We start from the raw sequence: 18,881 nt of genomic DNA on the forward strand, positions 1-18,881 counted from the left end.
ACTGAAGGCACGGGGGAAGATCAGACAGGTCCTAAAGAACTCGTCAAAGCTCAGGTAAGAACATATCTCAGTATGGAAAAACGGTGGCCTGTTCCTTTAAGGTCAAACCGGTTTATGTCCCATAGCTTTCTCTGATATTTCTCTCGTGTATCCTGTGTTGTGAGGTGGAAAAGAGTGAAATTAAGTGAAGAGTGGTTGTTGTTGTTTGCCAGAGAATCCGCGGAATGGCTCCGTCGTGCACCAGGTGGAGGTGGGGGTTAGTTTCTGCACTATAGATTTGGCCCGAGAAGAGGTGGCGAGACTCGTGGGAATGGTTTTCTTTTTTTCTCTTTCCAACCCGGTGTTTCCTACCGTACATCTCTTTGCAAACTTCCCACGCGACGACATTTTGCCAAACCCCGCTCCAAAAAGGTCATCGTCCAATCATACCTCATCGTAACCTTATAGCGACCGTTGCTACCAGACACAGACACCCTCCCATAGAAACGAATGGAGCCAGGCCTGTTTCTCCCCCTTCGAAGCCGACAAACGAGCTGGAAATACTTTTTCTGACTTTTTTTGTTACTTTATAGATGCATTTTTGTCTCTTTTGCTGGATTTTCGTCATTTTTTTTCTGGATTTTTGTCATTTTTTTTACTATATTTTTGTCATTTTTTGCTGTATTTTTGTCATTTTTTTTCTCTGGATTTTTGACATTTTTTGCTGTATTTTAGTCTTTTTTGGGGGGGATTTTTGTCATTTTTTTGCTGTATTTTTGTCTTTTTTTTTGCTGTATTTTTGTCTTTTTTTTTGGATTTTTGTCTTTTTTTGCTGTATTTTTGTCTTTTTTGGGGGGATTTTTGTCATTTTTTTGCTGTATTTTTGTCTTTTTTTTGGCTGTATTTTTGTCTTTTTTTGCTGTATTTTTGTCATTTTTTTTCTCTGGATTTTTGTCATTTTTTGCTGTATTTTTGTCTTTATTGGGGGATTTTTGTCATTTTTTTGCTGTATTTTTGTCTTTTTTTTTTTTTTTGTCTTTTTTTGCTGTATTTTTGTCTTTTTTGGGGGGATTTTTGTCATTTTTTTGCTGTATTTTTGTCATTTTTTTACTATATTTTTGTCATTTTTTTTGCTGGATTTTTGTCATTTTTTTACTATATTTTTGTCATTTTTTGCTGTATTTTTGTCATTTTTTTTCTCTGGATTTTTGTCATTTTTTGCTGTATTTTTGTCTTTTTTGGGGGATTTTTGTCATTTTTTTGCTGTATTTTTGTCTTTTTTTTTTTTTTTTTGTCTTTTTTTGCTGTATTTTTGTCTTTTTTGGGGGGATTTTTGTCATTTTTTTGCTGTATTTTTTGCCTTTTTTTTTGCTGTATTTTTGTCATTTTTTGCTGTATTTTTGTCTTTTTTGGGGGGATTTTTGTCATTTTTTTGCTGTATTTTTGTCTTTTTTTTTTGCTGTATTTTTGTCATTTTTTGCTGTATTTTTGTCTTTTTTGGGGGGATTTTTGTCATTTATTTGCTGTATTTTTGTCTTTTTTTGGGGGATTTTTGTCATTTTTTTTGCTGGATTTTTGTCATTTTTTTACTATATTTTTGTAATTTTTTGCTGTATTTTTGTCTATTTTTTTGCTGGATTTTTGTCACTTTTTTGTTGTTCTTTTGTCACCTTTTTGTTGAGTTTTTGTCATTTTTGTCACTTTTTTTGGTCACTTTTCAACGCTTTTTTGTTGCGTTTACATTCTCATTTTCTTTTCGTTTTTTGCCTCTGTTTTGAAGAAGCTTTTAGATTTGGAGAATTTGGAGAATTCGAATTTCGAAGCCGACAAACGAGCTGGAAAGCACTGCCCGCTTACTTTTGAGCCAAGGTAAGACTCGTTTAGCATCGCTCTTATCGTTTCATCCGAGACTTTCATGAGCTGTCGTTGCTGGACATCGCCACAAAAGAGCTTTTCGAGCCCCCGCGGTAAGAGCCGTCTCCCCAGGTGTCTTCCAACTGCTTCCTGCACATCTCCAAACCAAACCAACCGTCCAGTTCATCAGGCAAGGTGGAGAAGCACTCAGCAGCTCGGTTCCTGACAGGTGTCTCTCGTCACCAGGAGGGGGACGGGTGCTGAGAGCAGGTCTCGGTCGGCAACTGAAGGTCACTGAGCACATTGCCGTAACAACTCTTTGTCCAGACATCGAACTCCTCCAAGTGTGTCATCATGGGCGAAACCGATCGCACCAACGGGAAGACGGGATTGAGGCAGCGTTTGAGAGCAAAAAAGGAAAAGTACGCTGAACTTGGATCTTCGTGTCGGGAGGCAGGATGGAAGGCGTGCATTTTTTCCAAAAGAGGTCGGCTGCAGAGGCTTCACTAGATGTTTCACTCCGCGGTTCCTCAAGACGCTGGGGATCAGAGGACCCATCTTGCGAAAGGCAATAAAAGACCTGGCAGGAGAGGCGGAGCTGGGGAGGTTTTGGCTCTGGCTACGCAGGAAAGACGGGTCCTGAAGTCATAATTTTAACATTGCTATGTTCAAATTATGTTACAAATGAATAAATATGCCAGTGTGTTCAGTTATGAGTAAGACGTATATTCTTACTACACTACGTGGTATTTGGTATGTGTAACCTATAGGACAAGAAATGTGTTTTTCTATCTTAAGGCGAGACTCTTTAGGTGAATAGGGAAAAAATGTATATTAACAGATATCAATTTCAAACTTTTGCTGTAAATTACTGGCATAAATGTGAGAAAAAAATACATTGCAAGTTTTCTGTCATTTTATCTTTTCAAGTAAGAACAAGGTGTTTTATGCCTAAAAATGCCCCAAATTTCCCATCTTTTCGGCGACAAAATCTGAATAATGGATAGAGCTACATTCAAATGTATGGTTTCATTTTATTGATAAATGAGCTACCAAGACTTTTTCAGAGGGGATTTAGGATTTCTTGTTTAGTTTTAAAATAAGCTGTTTTTTAGTGGATAAATGTGGGAAAATGTAATTTTCACCTTATTTTTTGACATTCAAAACTCAATAAATCAGGCTAGGGATTAAATAATAAAAAATCCCTCTGAAAAAATCTTCCAAATATTGTTCAGTCCAAGGCTGGAATATGTGAAGTCTTTAGGTCCGACTGACGTGGACACAGTGTCGCCACAATGACAGAAAAATGTGTTTTGAGAAAAAGGCCCTTGAAATTGTGTTCTCCCATATAAGTCTATGGGGGAACATTGAATCAGCGCAATATTTAAATATGTTTTTGTGAAGTTTAGGCATATTTTTGGTTTTCGGGTGAAAGCTTATATGTTCAGAGACCAATTTGGCCCAAAACCTGAAAACTGAAAAAACTGAGTTTTGCCTGTAGTGTCTCTCCTTAAGGCCTCACATATAAAGCTGTCCTGTCACCATGACAGTGACGGATACGGGGCCTCACAGACAGACGGTCTGTCTCAACTAACCTCACCGAGAATAACTCAGAATACTTAGAATTTGGGCCGGCCTATCCTCTTTAAGGATACGCCCTGTACATGCCTCCTTTGCATAATAGGATAAAAAAAAAACATGTCTATCGTTGTTCGTTGTGACCTTGTCCTATACTCTTCACCCAGTAAATATTTTCTCTAAAATCCAAGCCATTGTCTCCGATTGTTCTTCACACCGATGATTTCAGGTCCTGAGGCAGCTGCAGGGGGGCATTGGGGAGACGTCCCGACTGCTGCTCCACCACCCAGAGATGATGTTCTGGGATTAAAGGAGTGAAACAGCTATGGAGCTCCCGGCTGATGACCCTGCAGCTGTCCAACAGGCACTGGCGGAAGTGCATCAAACAGAAATGCTACGCAGGTGGTCAATGTCAATGTCAACTTTATTTGTATAGCACGTTTACAACAACACTAGGTGCCCAAAGTGCTTAGTTATAACACAGCTCAGCTTGAATTGAACGCCAACGCAAACAGATGTGTTTTAAGGGCAGTCTTAAAGGTTTCTATGGTTGGAGCAGCTCTGACGTTTAGGGGGAGACGGTTCCAGAGTTTGGGAGCTCGATCTCCTCTTTAAACGGGATCTGGGCACGTTCAAAGAGAGCTGGTTCGCAGACCTTACTGATCTGACTGGGGCATAAACAGACAAAAGCTCAGAGAGAGACTCAGGAGCAGATCCATGAAGACGTTTAAACACAAGCATCGAGATCTTAAAGTCAATTCTATGGCAGACGGGCAGCCAATGGGAGGCCAGCACAGGGGTGACATGCTCCCGCCTCCTCGTCCCAGTCAGTAAACGTGCAGCAGCGTTCTGGACTTGTTGTAGGCGCTTGAGTGAGGATTTGTCCCGCCCACAATAGAGCGAGTTACAATAGTCGAGACGCGACTATTGTAACTCGCTCTATGTGCGGAAGATAAACTTTCACTTTACTTAGAATTCTAAGCTGGAAGAAGCTTTTATCACAGAATTGATTTGTTTGTCAAATTTGAAGGTGTTTGTCTAAAACTAGCCCAAGGTTTCTGGCAGAGGCTCGAAGGTGAGGAGCCAGAGAGCCAAGAGCGTCATGCGGGTCATTTGCAGATTTGCTGTTGTTAAAAACAATAACTTCTGTCTTTTTCTCGTTAAGACTTAGGAAGTTCTGGGCCAACCAAGTTTTTACTTCTTGCAGACACTTTAAGAGGGATTCCATAGTGTTTGGTTTTGCTGGAGGCGGTGACACCTGTGCTCAAATCTACCCCAGACTGAGGTCACTGGATTTTCAGCGATTGTATCTTTGGATGTTGGATATTATTATGTTACTTGAGCTCATTTTTGTTTTGATGCAAACAGTCTAAGGTTATTAGTAGACGATTAGCTGCATCTAAATGAGTGTCCACTTCTACTTTGACAAAAAATATGTGGATGGAAGCACGGCAATCAAGGCACTTCTGGTTAATTGAGGCTATATCATAATTTCAGTGCGTAAATGAGTGCTTTACTGGAACTGGGCATTTAAGGTCATAGCATCGCTCATATTAGCAGGCCATAAAACTACGGAGGGGTATCCAAACCCATTTAATGCAGCGTTGAGTTCTCCTTGCGAGGGCTGAAGTAGGACATGACTAGAATGAGGGTTAAAGGCTCCTTTGAGAACACCGCTGGTATAGTGTCTTTGTGCATACAGTATGAGCGTCTCACGGCACCGAACAGGGCTCTGAATGAGAGACGAGACGAGACCTGCCATGAACCCACAACTGGACTGATAAGTTGTTGGCGATGGGTTGTAGATATGCTGTCTTTATCTGTGTTAGTAGAGCTTAGTAATTGGTATGTGGATTTAATTTTTAAAGGAACAGGCCACCGTTTTTCCATACTGAGATATGTTCTTACCTGAGCTTTGACGAGTTCTTTAGGACCTGTCTGATCTTCACCCGTGCCTTCAGTCACGTAAACACAGCGCAGACGGCGTTAGCATTTAGCCTCTCCCTCTCTCCTCTATAGCTCCAAAACAGGTCAAGATAGAAGCTACCAAGCTCTTCCACGTTTTCCCTATTTAAATATGGTTACGTGAAGTGTTCCACTACAAAGTATAAGTACACACAATTAAACAATGTGGATTTTCTAAGAGGATAAAAGGGGGAACTATATTGTAAGGCGTAATAATACCAGGAGTAGTTTGGCATCCGCGCAGTAAAGTGAAGATTACTGCGCAGTAAAGTGAAGATTAAATGAATCAAACTTGTGGACACAACAGAAGTTTATAATATTTTATTGCAAGCTTTTTCTAAATTGTATTATTTGTAATGTAATTTCGTACTGTATTATTTGTAATGATTTATGTAAATGTTAATATTTTATGTCTTAGGGACCAGGTCTGCGAACTAGCTTTTAGCTGTACGGCCCATGGCATCGGTTATTGTAACAATGCTTCTTGTTCTGTCCCTATCAAATAAACATATAAATAAAAAAATAATATCTCAGTATGGAAAAACGGTGGCCTATTCCTTTAAATATAAAGCACTTTTACCTTTCTTGCCTCACGATGGTGGAGAACCTTTTCAAACGTTATTTTTCAAAGCCGCTTCCTTCATGTTCATAATTATTTTTCTTCTGTTCCCCCAAAATTGCTATTGATTTTATATTGCATTTCCTCCAGCGCCCCAAAGCCAACAACACCCTATATTTAGAATTTCCCATCTAAGTGGTGTAATCCTTCCACGCTCTCCTCTCCCATGCGAGTTTCACATCAGCGGTGTAGGTAAACATCCATGGGGCAGTGTGTTAGTGAGTGCCCTGCCATAGGGGGACGTGAGAGGGGGAGGGGGATAGTGATGCATGGGCCACATTTCATTAGTTCGGGGTGAGCGGGACCGGCGTAACGTGATGTATGCGCAGCGTGGGGCAATTAGGAAGGTAAACAGGAGTAAACACACACAGATGTTCGGAGAGGCGAGCTGACTGGATGGGTTAGCGGGATGTGGGGGGTAAGACTGTGGAGGGGGGGGGGGGGGGGGGGGAATGTCTGGAGCCTGGACCTCTTCCAGACTTCATTAATCTGAACAAAACATGGACGGGACAGGTATTAGGCCGATTATTGATCGACCAACCGGCTCTAGCGGTGCCGGGCGTTAGTCTGGAATGGCACTCGCGGTTCTTTGTTGGAGTCGCTCACTGGCCTGATTTCTTTGCTTACAATGTCCTTTTATGCTTTGCCGCTCATACAGTGTGTTTTCAAGGTGAATGATGCAGGTGAAGAGCATCGAGTACATACAGCCTTTTACACATACAGGATCTGCAATGTGCGTGTTTGAGGTTGTGCCCCATATTTTATACTGTAACCAAAAATGTGCCTCTTACCACCCGCCAAAACCAAATGCATTCTTTCCTCTTTGCCAGTGTCGTCACTTTTTATTTCCCTTATGTGTTTTTGTCACTTTTTTATTGCACTTTTTCTGACTTTTTTTGTTACTTTATTGATGCATTTTTGTCTCTTTTGCTGGATTTTTGTCATTTTCTTTGCGGGATATTTGTCTTTTCTTGCTGTATTTTTGTCTATTTTTTTCTGTATTTTTTTCTTTTTTTTTTCTGGATTTTTGTCTTTTTTTTTGCTGTATTTTTGTAATTTTTTTTACTATATTTTTGTAATTTTCTGCTGGATTTTTGTCTTTTTTTTCTGGATTTTTGTCATTTTTTGCTGGATTTTTGTAATTTTCTGCTGGATTTTTGTCTTTTTTTCTGGATTTTTGTCTTTTTTTGCTGGATTTTTGTCATTTTTTGCTGTACTTTTGTCATTTTTTTTCTGGATTTTTGTCATTTTTTTAACTATATTTTTGTAAAAAAAAAATTCTGGATTTTTGTCATTTTTTGCTGTATTTTTGTCTTTTTTTCTGGATTTTTGTCACTTTTTTGTTGTTCTTTTGTCACCTTTTTGTTGAGTTTTTGTCATTTTTGTCACTTTTTTTGGTCACTTTTCAACGCTTTTTTGTTGCGTTTTCATCCTCATTTTCTTTTCGTTTTTTGCCTCTGTTTTGAAGAAGCTTTTAGATTTGGAGAATTTGGAGAACAGGGGAAAACATGTTCAGGTGGGAGTTAAGAGGTTAAGCCCCGCCTTAAATAAGCACATTATCTCCAGTTCGGCTTTACCCAAATCTAAAAACTTCTCGGAAAAAAAAAAAAGCGTCAATATAACAAAAAGTGACAAAAAAGCAAAACAAAATTACAAAAAAGTCACAAAAAATGCAATAAAAAACCCCAGCAAAAACATAACAAAAATGTGACAAAAAGAGACAAAAAGTCACAAAAAGCAACAAAATATAACAAAGCAACAAAAACCTAACAAAAACATGACTAAAAAGCGCCAAAAACACAAGAAAAATGTGACAAAAAGCAGCAAAAAATTACAAAAAAAGTCACTAAAAAGCGGCAAAAACATGGAGAAAAAAAATGGCAAAAAATTACAAAATAGCAACAAAAAAGTTTTAAAAAAGCGACAAAAAGGTTTAAAATATATACTATAAAAAAATGACAACAACACAGGGGAAAATCTTCATCAGTTTTGTAAGGCCTTAGCTTTCAAATAAGGCGTTACACTGGCCTATAGGCTGCAAGCTCCAGTCAAGAAGCAAGAGAAATGAGCGTGGTTAAGGCGGGGGTTAAAAGGTTAAAGAAGGTTTTCGCACATCATTGACAGAAAAGCAATAGGTTCTTGGTTCTTCATCATTACAAAGCAAATGCAGCTCTGATAACTTCATCATGAAAAGCAAAGTTTTGTGCTGATCTGTAGATTTTTGCGTAATTACTGTAAGAATACAACTTTGCACTTTGGGAGAAAGTGCTAAAAAAACAAAGGAATTGATTTCCCATAGTGCAACACAGGTGCATCGCCATACTAATGCTTCATAATTGTTCAGTAATTAATTAGGCTCCAGTATGTGCTGACTTACTGCTCAGCGATGATGTATCCGTCCTCCACAGGGGTGCAGCGGACTCCGGCCACCTCCACGTTGTTGACCATGTCCGAGAAGGCCAGGCCCAGGTTCGTGCCGTGGATCGTCACCCGCGTTCCTCCCTCCGGTGGTCCGGCCATCGGGGTCACCTAGAAACACATAAAAGACGTTTTATAGTGTTGTTGAAACCAGTATTGTATATATTTTAAACCTTTTTGTCGCTTTTTTAAACACTTTTTTGTTGCTTCTTTGTAATTTTTTGCCGTTTTTTTTCTCCATGTTTTTATTATGTTTTTGCCGCTTTTTAGTGACTTTTTTTGTAATTTTTTGCTGCTTTTTGTCACATATTTCTTGTGTTTTTGGCGCTTTTTAGTCATGTTGCTTTGTTATATTTTGTTGCTTTTTGTGACTTTTTTATGCTTTTTGTCACATTTTTGTTATGTTTTTGCTGTTTTTTTATTGCATTTTTGTTGCTTTTTTGTGACTTTTTTGTAATTTTGTTTTTGCTTTTTTGTCACTTTTTTGTTGTGTTTTTGTCTTTTTTTGGTCACGTTTTTGTTATATTGACGCTTTTTTTTTTTACTGTTTGTCTGGTTTATGTATAACACCTGCTTGAGAAACAATGTACGAATGGTGTTCTCTTCGGCGGCGGCCATGATGCTTAAAGAGACTCTACGGAGTTTAAAAATTAAAAAAAATTAAGTATGTTCCTCCCCATACATGTTCCAGCAATGTCCTAGTGTGTAGGTGTGATGATGTCAGGTTTCCGTACACGCTCAAAGCTACAGCCCAGGTGGTTGTAAAAGCAATTAAACGCACGCTACATGGGACAGTCGATGAGTGAGTCACTGTGCCATGAGCTCACCCCATAAGAAAGACATATATATCTTTCAACATGACTCAACATATCAAAAAAAAAGAAAAAAACAGCTTTAAAATCAAACAATTTTCAACCATAGACGGAAAAGAAAGCGATAGCTGCCGACGGGGTCTGCCGCTGTCGCCATTAGAGATAAACCTAACAAGGGGCCATGTTAATTCTTATGGCGGACCACCTCATAAAGCGCAATATGGCCTCCCAGTATGACCTTGGCTCGGCGTGGCCTTGTGCCTTCTGTGCAGTGGAGCTCCCCGCGGCGGCTCTGACCTGGCAAAAGTCCAGACACTTTAAACAAGAGGAGAGAGAGATGAAGGCGGCTACAGGGAAGGAAGCAAGGAAGCAAGGAAGGAAGGGAGGGGGACAGCGAGGAAGAAAGGGGGCATTCGGCTAGAGAAGATGACTGCCACTTTGCTGCCGGTGCTATATAAACAATCAATATGCTATTACTGGCAAGCAAGCGGAGAGGAAAAAAACTAACAGTGCTTGCTTACTGAGCGGAGGATCCCTGGGCGGAGAGTGCCGGTGGTTTGAGAATTGCTGAACGTGGTATGTGAAGGGCGAATTTCATACTTGCCACAACAACTGAAGCAAACCTTTTACTGTTTGTCTGGTTTATGTATAACACCTGCTTGAGAAACAATGTACGAATGGTGTCCTCTTTGGCAGCGACCATGATGCTTAAAGGGACTATACGGAGTTTAAAAATTCAAAAATTAAGTACCGTAAATGCTCTAATATAGGCCGGGGCCTTTATTTACTCGAGGGCATCTGGGACCAGGCCTTTATTGGAACCAGGCCACAATTAGAGACAGGCCTTTATTTCTATTTGAGCAAAACGAACGACCAGGAAAATGAAGAAAAACGAGATTTGTGTCCATTTGCACCTAAAATATTTGGTTCATTTATTAATGAACATTTCAAACCGTCTCCCAGCGGCTGGAACATTGTCGCCTTTTATTTTGTCGGGACAACAGGAAGTGTTTCGTTGCTGTTAGCGGAGCTTTGACATCAATGTCACTGCAGGTTTCTGTTTCGTTTTTACCGGACCGGATTATTTGTTGTTATCTTGTGTAAAAGGCGAGTTTAGACGGAGCGTTTGTGTTTGTGATCGATCATGAGACTGACCCGAGAGAAGACGAGACGCTCGCGCTGATGGGAGGAGTTATTTTGAGGCGTGGGACTGACCTGCACACGGAGCAGCTGGACGTGCTTTGAAGACGCGATGGTGACTTTATTAAAACCCTCAGTGCAGGAGGCAGTTGTGGTAAATATGTCTGGGCTCATTCTACACATTAGGACATTGTTGAAACATGTAGGGGGAGGAAAGTACTTCATCTTAACATTTTTAAACTAGTCCCTTTAAGGCGGGGTTAAGAGGTTAAAGTTTGCCGAATTCAAATGCTTTTGCTGCTTCTCCAATGCTGATTTACACGACTTTTCCCAAGGGCTGCTTATGTGCCCTTCCACACTGTACACAAGAAGTACCTGGAACCAATAAAAGCAGCATGGAAATACTGCATTGTTGTCTCCATCTGGGGCCGGGGCTCTCAGCGTTTTGACCGCAAATAATAGACGGTCACAATATCGGCCCCCGTTGATCTCACTGGACTCCCGTTCCTCCTCCTGCCAGGGTACATTGCGGCTCCCCTGTGGGACCTTCTAATCTCGATCCAGTGGACATTAATTGTTCTGGATGTAAAGTAAGTGTGTCACCGCAACGCCCGAGGGTTGAGAATTCATGAATCTTTTAGCGCCGCTTTGGCGTTCCCCGGGTACGGCGAGGGAGAACGAGAAAGAGAAAACATAACGGCTAAATATATCCGCGTCGAGTCGGGCAGACTTAGCGGCGGTTACATAAGCGGATGGAAGTGAGCGAATAGGAAAGAGCCAGTCAGTGCGCTGGAAGTTGCAGGTTCCAGTCTCTTGTTGAGTGACGGGTTTAGGGCTTGGGGTGGGTTGGGTTGGCGTTGACAGGACGGCCGTGCAGTGTCACAGATGGACTTGCTAAAAGCTTCGGAGACCCCCCCCCCTCCCCTCCTCCCATTTGCGCTGGGATGTTACACCGAAACGGAGCTTTGCCCACAGCGGACCGGAGCAAAAGCGAAAAAGCGAGGAAAAAAAGCAGCAGCCAGACGATCCATGCGTGAAAAGCATTTGAGTGACGCTCCCAGTGGTGGACAGACGGACTCGATTAATCAGCGGCTCAGAGCGAAAACAAACACTCCAAAAACAAGCGCGGATGAGTTCAGTCGGGGAGCTTTAAGTGGAGCTGTGTTGTTAAATGGAAAAAAAAAAAAAAAAAGGCCTTGTTTTCCCCGTTAGTGAGTGAACTCCGAACAGCAGAAGACACTTGTTCTCGGTCAGTTTACATCAGTGTTGTTTCCTCTCTCTGTAGCCCCTGATTTCATTTGAGTTCTTCAGTCGTGCTGCTGCTTTTTTAAAGGAACTGGCCACCGTTTTTCCATACTGAGATAATGTTCTTTCCTGAGCTTAGACGAGTTGATGCGTACCTACATTTGGCCTCTCCCGGCATATTCCTATAGCTCCAAACGGGGGGGTGAAATTGGAAGGGACCACGCTCTTCCACGGGACCAGACAGGTGTGTATCAACTCGTCTAAGCTCAGGTAAGAACATATCACAGTATGGAAGAACTGTGTGCCCTCAGCCATGCAAAAAGGCTAAAGATGTTGTTAGCATTTGGTCTCTCCCAATGTATTCCTATAGCTCCAAACGGGGGGTGAAGTTCGAAGCTATACCGCGCTCTTCCATAGGCATTTATATGATACGTTCTACCACTATGGGGCAGTATTTTTTATGATAATTATAAGCTATTTTTCAAACCCAGAAGACACAACGCTTCGATTCAGTTAACTCCGCCCCCTCTCTCCGCTCACACAACTTCACTGTAGTAGAAATAAAAATACCACAGCGATAAGTGAAGTTCCCTCACAGTGCAGTTGTAAGGAGTTGACGTCTGCAACACAGCTTCACAAATGGCTAACACGCACAAGCTAACGCGCGCTTTGATCGACTCGCCGCTCTGTCCCGGCCGCTTCATCATCCGGTGTTTACAATATGGCGCACACAAAGACCAGACGGGTACGTATCAACTCGTCTAAGCTCAGGTAAGAACATATCACAGAAAAGCGCAAAAGATGTTGTTAGCATTTGGCCTCTCCCAATGTATTCCTATAGCTCCAAACGGCCTGCACAAAGACCAGACAGGTACGTATCAACTCGTCTAAGCTCAGGTAGGAACATATCTCAGAATGAAAAAACGGTGGCCTGTTCCTTTAAGTGTGATTTTGACCAGGTTGACGCCTTTCACTGGTTTCAGTCCTTCCTCAGAATTGGAAAGTTAGGCCTACATACTGTATCTCTGTTGCTTTGTAATACGAAGACACCAAAAGCCACTGAATGGATCCCCAGTCACCTTCACACCATCTGGAAACCTGAAAACCCAGCGATATTCGGACCGAAGCAATCATCTGAACCAGTTTTTCCTTGCAGGCATGGGCGTCGGACTGGGGGGGGTAAAGGGTACCGAGTACCCAGGGCCCAGTGCAGGGTGGGGGCCCTCAAAAGTGCAGCAAAAAGCGTTCTGTATTGTGCTTTCTAAATTTGCTCATACTTGATGCTATAAGAATCAAACACAACAGGGCTGAAATACAATGGTTGCTAGACAGAATTTTGCACAAACAATAATGATGGATGAATTTTTGGGCCCTGACACCCCTTTAAAAATAGAAAACAAACAAACAAACAAACAAACAAACCATGAAGTAAGTATCCCTGTGTTTGTCTATGAAGCATTTTTTTTTTTAGGTCGACCAATTTTTTCACCTGGTTAGGCTATATATAATTATGTTATAATAGAAATTAAATGAACTGCACTGTCAAACTGTCACTGTTATGTGGTTAAAGAACATAAAATATGAGCGGGGGTCCACCAAGATAGTTTGTGCCCAGTGCCCAGAATTTGGTGCTACGCCCCTGCTTGCAGGTACAGGTAATAACAGGCGTATCTGCAGCTGCTCGAAGGGAATACCAGCACATCCACATCTATTATGTTTTAGAAATCACATGTATGATTTAAAATACCCTGAAGGACAACTCCTAACTCTCGAATCCATCTACTGATGCAAAAAAATAGATGTCCCAGGATGGCTGTTTTTTTTGGACGACTCACACCTTGTCCGACAAATACATTCGGGCGGAGCCTTGGCTATCATTTAAAGGCAGAATTTCAGAAAATATTTGAATGCAGATACCCATAATCCACTTAAAGGGTGAAACTTGTCTTTCTGTTGCAGCGAAACATCCTCTTATTTGCTGGTGCGACGCCCCTGCTTGCAGGTACAGGTAAAAACAGGTGTATCTTCAGTTGCTCGAAGGGAATACCAGTACATCCACAGCTATTATGTTTTAGAAATCACATACGGGCAACGGTATAATATAAAATACCCTGAAGGACAACTCCTAACTCTCGATTCCATCTACTGATGCAAAAAATAGATGTCCCAGGATGGCTGAATTTTTTGGACGACTCACACCTTGTCCGACAAATAAATTCGGGCGGAGCCTTGGCTATCATTTAAAGGCAGAATTTCAGAAAATATTTGAATGTAGATATCCATAATCCACTTAAAGGGTGAAACTTGTCTTTCTGTTGCAGCGAAACATCCTCTTATTTGCATGTCTGCTCCTTTCATCATCTCGTCTCCCCGGGGCGGGCTGACACATCCTCAGCCTCTGAAGACCAGCGCGGGTGATGTTTTTGTGTGTTCGCGCACGCAGGCTGTCAGCGCACGGGGGAATGGAACCGGAAACCTCCACGGACGCATCCCGCGCTACATCCTCCCATCACGCGCACTTCCTCCCACCCAGCGATGCCCAGGCCGCTCTGTGTGTGTGTAATCCTGTTAAGAGTGGCGCCGCTGCCCCCTCTGCCATTGTCGCGCTGTCAATAGAGGGTGACGCCGGGCAAACAGCGAGTCACACTTACTCCGGGGTCTGGCTTAATCTGTGTCTCCAGCTGCTTGTGTTGGTGACCGTTTTAATGTGCTGCGGGATTTGCAAACTAAAGATGGTGACCTCATTTTTTTTCTTCAAAGATTGTCTGCGTGAGGCTGCGGCACAATAAAGAGATCGCTGGTTCGATCCCTGAGCAGCGGAGCAGGATTTCTGTGTAGATTGTTACAACGGAAGCCGCTTGACTGAACAAATGGTCGACGTTATAAAGGAAAGGAAAGTTTATTCGGTAGTACATACTCTCAGTCCAGGAGTTTGCCATCATAGGAAAGGATTTCAAAGTTGTCGACTGGACTGAGTTCACCAGTGTTGCTACCAAAAGCAGATCAGATGTCCTCAACTCAAATAACCCGGTCCGTTTGACTACTTTAAAGCAGTACTACAATAATACAGGTGTTAATGGGATGATTGCAGGGTCGTTCATCTCCCCCTGGTGTCTCTGGCCAGAAAACCACAATTGCAACTTGCCTTCCACAGGACCGGAGCCATCAATACACACTAATGATATCACGAAGAAGAAGCTAGCAGGCTAACGGGCAAAGCTAACTGCAGGCTACCTCCACTTAAACAGCATTTAAAGCCAAGTTTGAGTGAAAAAAAAATATTTCCATTGTGTAATTGGATGTACAATATCTCTCCCTTTGTCTTTTCTGTCAGCGTAGTATTTACTCTCACGGACAATAAAAAAGTAAACAAAATCGCAACTTTCTACGCCACCTGCAGTTGCGCTTATGGCCTCTAGGGGCAAGAGTTTTGTAAGTACTGCTTTAAAATCCTTTGCCACAACTAAAAGTTTACTCTATTAGCTTTAAAAAGTTACATTTTACAAAATCAAACACAGTCTGAGGTAATTTGACTCTTATTAAAAACATCCTCTTTTTAATATGTTGACATGATACATAATGTATGTCTTATCAACCTGCTTATGTACTGTATGGATCACAAAGTTGAAAGCCGGGTTTGCATCTCAAAGTTTGGTTAGAGCGCCCTCATTTTAGGCTCACAGCATGCAACAAATTGATGGCACCATGATAAACCGCAACAAAGCTTAGGACAGGTCGAGTGATGGTGCTGGAATCAATCAATCAATCAATCAAAGTTTATTTATATAGCACCTTACAACAACACAAGGAAGACCAAAGTGCTTCACAGAAAGAGAAAACAATATTAAAAAATCAATCAAATAAGTGCGATCTAAGTCTTAAAAGCTAGTTTGAAAAGATGTGTCTTCAATCTGGACTTAAAGAGGGACGGCTCTGTGAGAACACGCAGACTGAGGGGCAGCTGTTCCACAGTTTAGGCGCTACAACCCTGAAAGAACGATCGCCCACTGTTTGTGCCGGGACCTGCACTGCAAAAAGTATTTAACTAAATCAGTATAAACATCTCAATTTGAGCATAATAATTAAAATTTTAGTTGTTTTGACGAGTTAAGAAGTTCTTGGGCATTTGTCCTGGATTATTTCACTTGTTCTCAGATGTTTCTGACTCGTTTTGATACATTTCGTCCTTATTTCAGGTCATTTTCTTTGCCAATGGGGTAAGAAAATCCTCAAACAAGCAAAGTAAACTTAGTAAAAGTGTCTAAATGAGTGAAAACCGCTCAAAACAAGAAATATTTCCTCAATTCAAGTCATTTAAGCCAATGCTTGATATTTTTTTGTAGTGTGGGCACGTCCAGAACCATTTGATCGGAGACCGGAGACTCTGCTGGGACGATGTACGGTCACCAACTCAGTCAGATATAACGGAGCGAGACCATGGAGGGCTTTAAAAACAAACATTAAAATTTTGAAATCAATCCGAAAACGGACCGGGGGCCAGTGCAGGGAGGAGAGGACGGGAGTGATGTGGCTGTGCACTGCAAAAAGTATTTAACTAGATCAGTATAAACATCTCAATTTGAGCATAATAATCCAAATTTTAGTTGTTTTGACGAGTTAAGAAGTTGTTGGGCATTTGTCCTGGATTATTTCACTTGTTCTGAGATGTTTCTGACTCGTTTCGATACATTTCGTCCTTATTTCAGGTCATTTTTTTTGCCAATGGGGTAAGAAAATTGGTCTTATCTCATTGGCAATTTTACTTTCTTATTTCAAGCGAGATTTACCCTTGAACTGGTCTGAAATGTCCTCAAACAAGCAAAGTAAACTCGGTCCGATCAGGAAAAGTGTCTAAATGAGTGAAAACCGCTCAAAACAAGACACATTTCCTCAATTCAAGTCATTTAAGCCAATGCTTGATATTTACTTTTTGTAGTGTGTCTGGATGAACCGGTGAGAAGACGGGCTGCTGCATTGAAATATAATATAATATAATATATAAAACTATTTAAGTAAACAGGATTCAAAGCTGCATGAATGAAGCAAAAAGACTATTCCAGGTATGTTTCCAATGAGGGTGCTACATTTTAAAGCAACCCTGACCCGGGGATGTGTGTCATTGCAGTGTTGACTTACACTAAAGTAATGCCATGCAATGTGCTGATGCAGCCCCGACCTAACTCAATAGTGTACAGCAGAGAGCCACGCATGGGCCATCTGCCTCCGGGCGCCGCGAGCACGCCACACTGTAACTACAAGAGCTGACCAAGCTTTAACGTCCTCGCCCAGACAATGCACTGCTAATAATGTTTAATCACCCCGGCCTCATGTTTGATTCACCGCAGTCAGCACTTGCTCTCTCTATATGGCCCATTTTATTGATTCACTTTATTTACTTCAAACTGCTGAAGCTAAGTGTGTACTTCCAAAACAGTACATTTTCGGAGCTTGTTGCTAAATCTCGCCGCCTTTATTCTGTGCTTAAGGTAATTTGAGCGCGCCAGGTTTAATTGTGAAACGCGTTTTACGGGCTTGATAAAACAGCGCTGATCACTCGTCCCCAAAGCTCCTAAATACTTTATATAGGCTCTTAAACGTCTGGTAGGGAGCGGGGAGGACACGGCCGGGGATGCGAGTGAGAGTGTGCAAGCACAGTGGGGGGGCAGAGGAGAACAAAAACAACACGGGCCTTTCAGCATGTTCTTATTCATATTTTAAACGGTGCATGTGTATCCTGCAGTTTCATTATCTCATCATGTGCTGCTTACAGGAAATATTTGCTTGCCGTCTGTTTAATAATGATGAAGTCTATAGGAGCGAAATGGAAACTTTCTTGGAAATGTGAAGGTTTTTTTCAAATGTTCCGAATGAAGCACTTTTGTAAGTAGCTCACCTAAAGCTACTTAATAACCTTTTAGATCTGACACTATTCACAATCACCCAGGCAGGGTGGGCCGTGTCTAACACAGGAGCTCCCAACCTTTTCTGTCGCAAGCACCCCTCGACTCATTCATTTCTACTTGAAGTACCTCCTAAACTGTAAAGTGCAGCCAATTATTTCAGGAAATATCCCCTAAACTCAGAAATTCAAACCTTAATTATATTACAAATCTTTAAATAATAATATTGAAATACTGTTCTGTTTTACCTTCCTTTTAGATCTGTAATGCTTCCAAGTGCCCTCCATTAAGTGCTCGCATACCCCCTGGGGTCCCCATGCCCTTGGTTGGGAAACGTTGGTCTTTCTAGCACAGGGGTAGGCAACGTCAGGCCCGGGGGCCAAATCCGGCCCTCCGGCACAGAACCTCTGGCCCTCAAGGTGATTTTGAGAAACATAATGACACAAATCAGAAAGTACTTTAACATTTTTAAGGTTAAACGGGAGAAATACTGTCAATACACCCAATTAGGTCACATCATGTACAACTCTGGCATTTGTAGAAAGTGCACTGGAAAAAAATAAAAAAATAAACAGCAAACAGCTTCGAATTCAACATAAAGAACCTCTATTCAAGCAATTTTAAGTCATTTATCTCGTTTAAGATGGTAATTTTTGCAGTGTAGTGCTTTAATTTGGCCTAAAACTGGCCGCTTCAGCCTCCATTAAGAAAACTTGCCTAACCCTGTTCTAGCACATGGACAGCCAAATCATTTTTGGGCTCTTAATGGTAAATGGACTCAACTTATAAAGCGCTTTTCTACCATTATCAGGCCCAAAGCGCTTTACAGTAAGGAACCAGTCATCCATTCACTCTCTCATTCATACACCAATGCACACAGACACTGGAGGCAAGTAGGGTGAAGTGAGGGAGTTTGTATCTACGGAGTTCCTGGTTATCAGCAGGGGCATAGCACCAAATTCTGGGCCCTGGGTACAAACTATCTTGGGGCACCCCTTCACCGTCCACCCCATTTATGTGTTTTTTTTGCATTCATCCCCACAGATTCAGTGGTTTAGTTTGACAGTCGGGTTTATGGAATCTGCAGGAGACTCTTCCTAACTATATAATTCTGCAGCAAAAACTCAACATGTTTTTCAGTCTCCTTCCTCACTGCCTGCCACACGTCGACAATCATCATTCACGTCGTTATAGACACACTCCCTCTCCTGGTAAAGCTACAACTCTCCTCTACCCCATCTCCACTGCGGCAACAACAGTAAGTCCCTCCATTTTCTATTCTTTATATACTTTAGCTGTTCCCAGTTCCTGACATGTTTTTTTCTTGTGTGGTTGGACTATAGACTGTAAAAAGTAATGGACGTCTTCTGC

At 41.7% G+C, this 18,881-nt stretch overlaps 1 protein-coding gene across 2 annotated transcripts in view; it reads right to left on the bottom strand.

Moving 5' to 3' along the window:
• Nucleotides 1-18,881, bottom strand: part of plxna2 (plexin A2) — a 519,114-nt gene that overhangs the window by 147,939 nt on the left and 352,294 nt on the right. For both annotated transcript variants that reach the window (XM_079558784.1, XM_079558785.1), the window contains exon 13: nt 8,373-8,524. In XM_079558784.1, coding sequence (XP_079414910.1) covers nt 8,373-8,524 — 152 coding nt within the window. The remainder of the gene's footprint in view (nt 1-8,372; nt 8,525-18,881) is intronic.

The sequence above is a fragment of the Gobius niger genome, assembly GCF_951799975.1.
Source record: "Gobius niger genome assembly, chromosome: 6".
Lineage (NCBI taxonomy): Eukaryota > Metazoa > Chordata > Actinopteri > Gobiiformes > Gobiidae > Gobius > Gobius niger.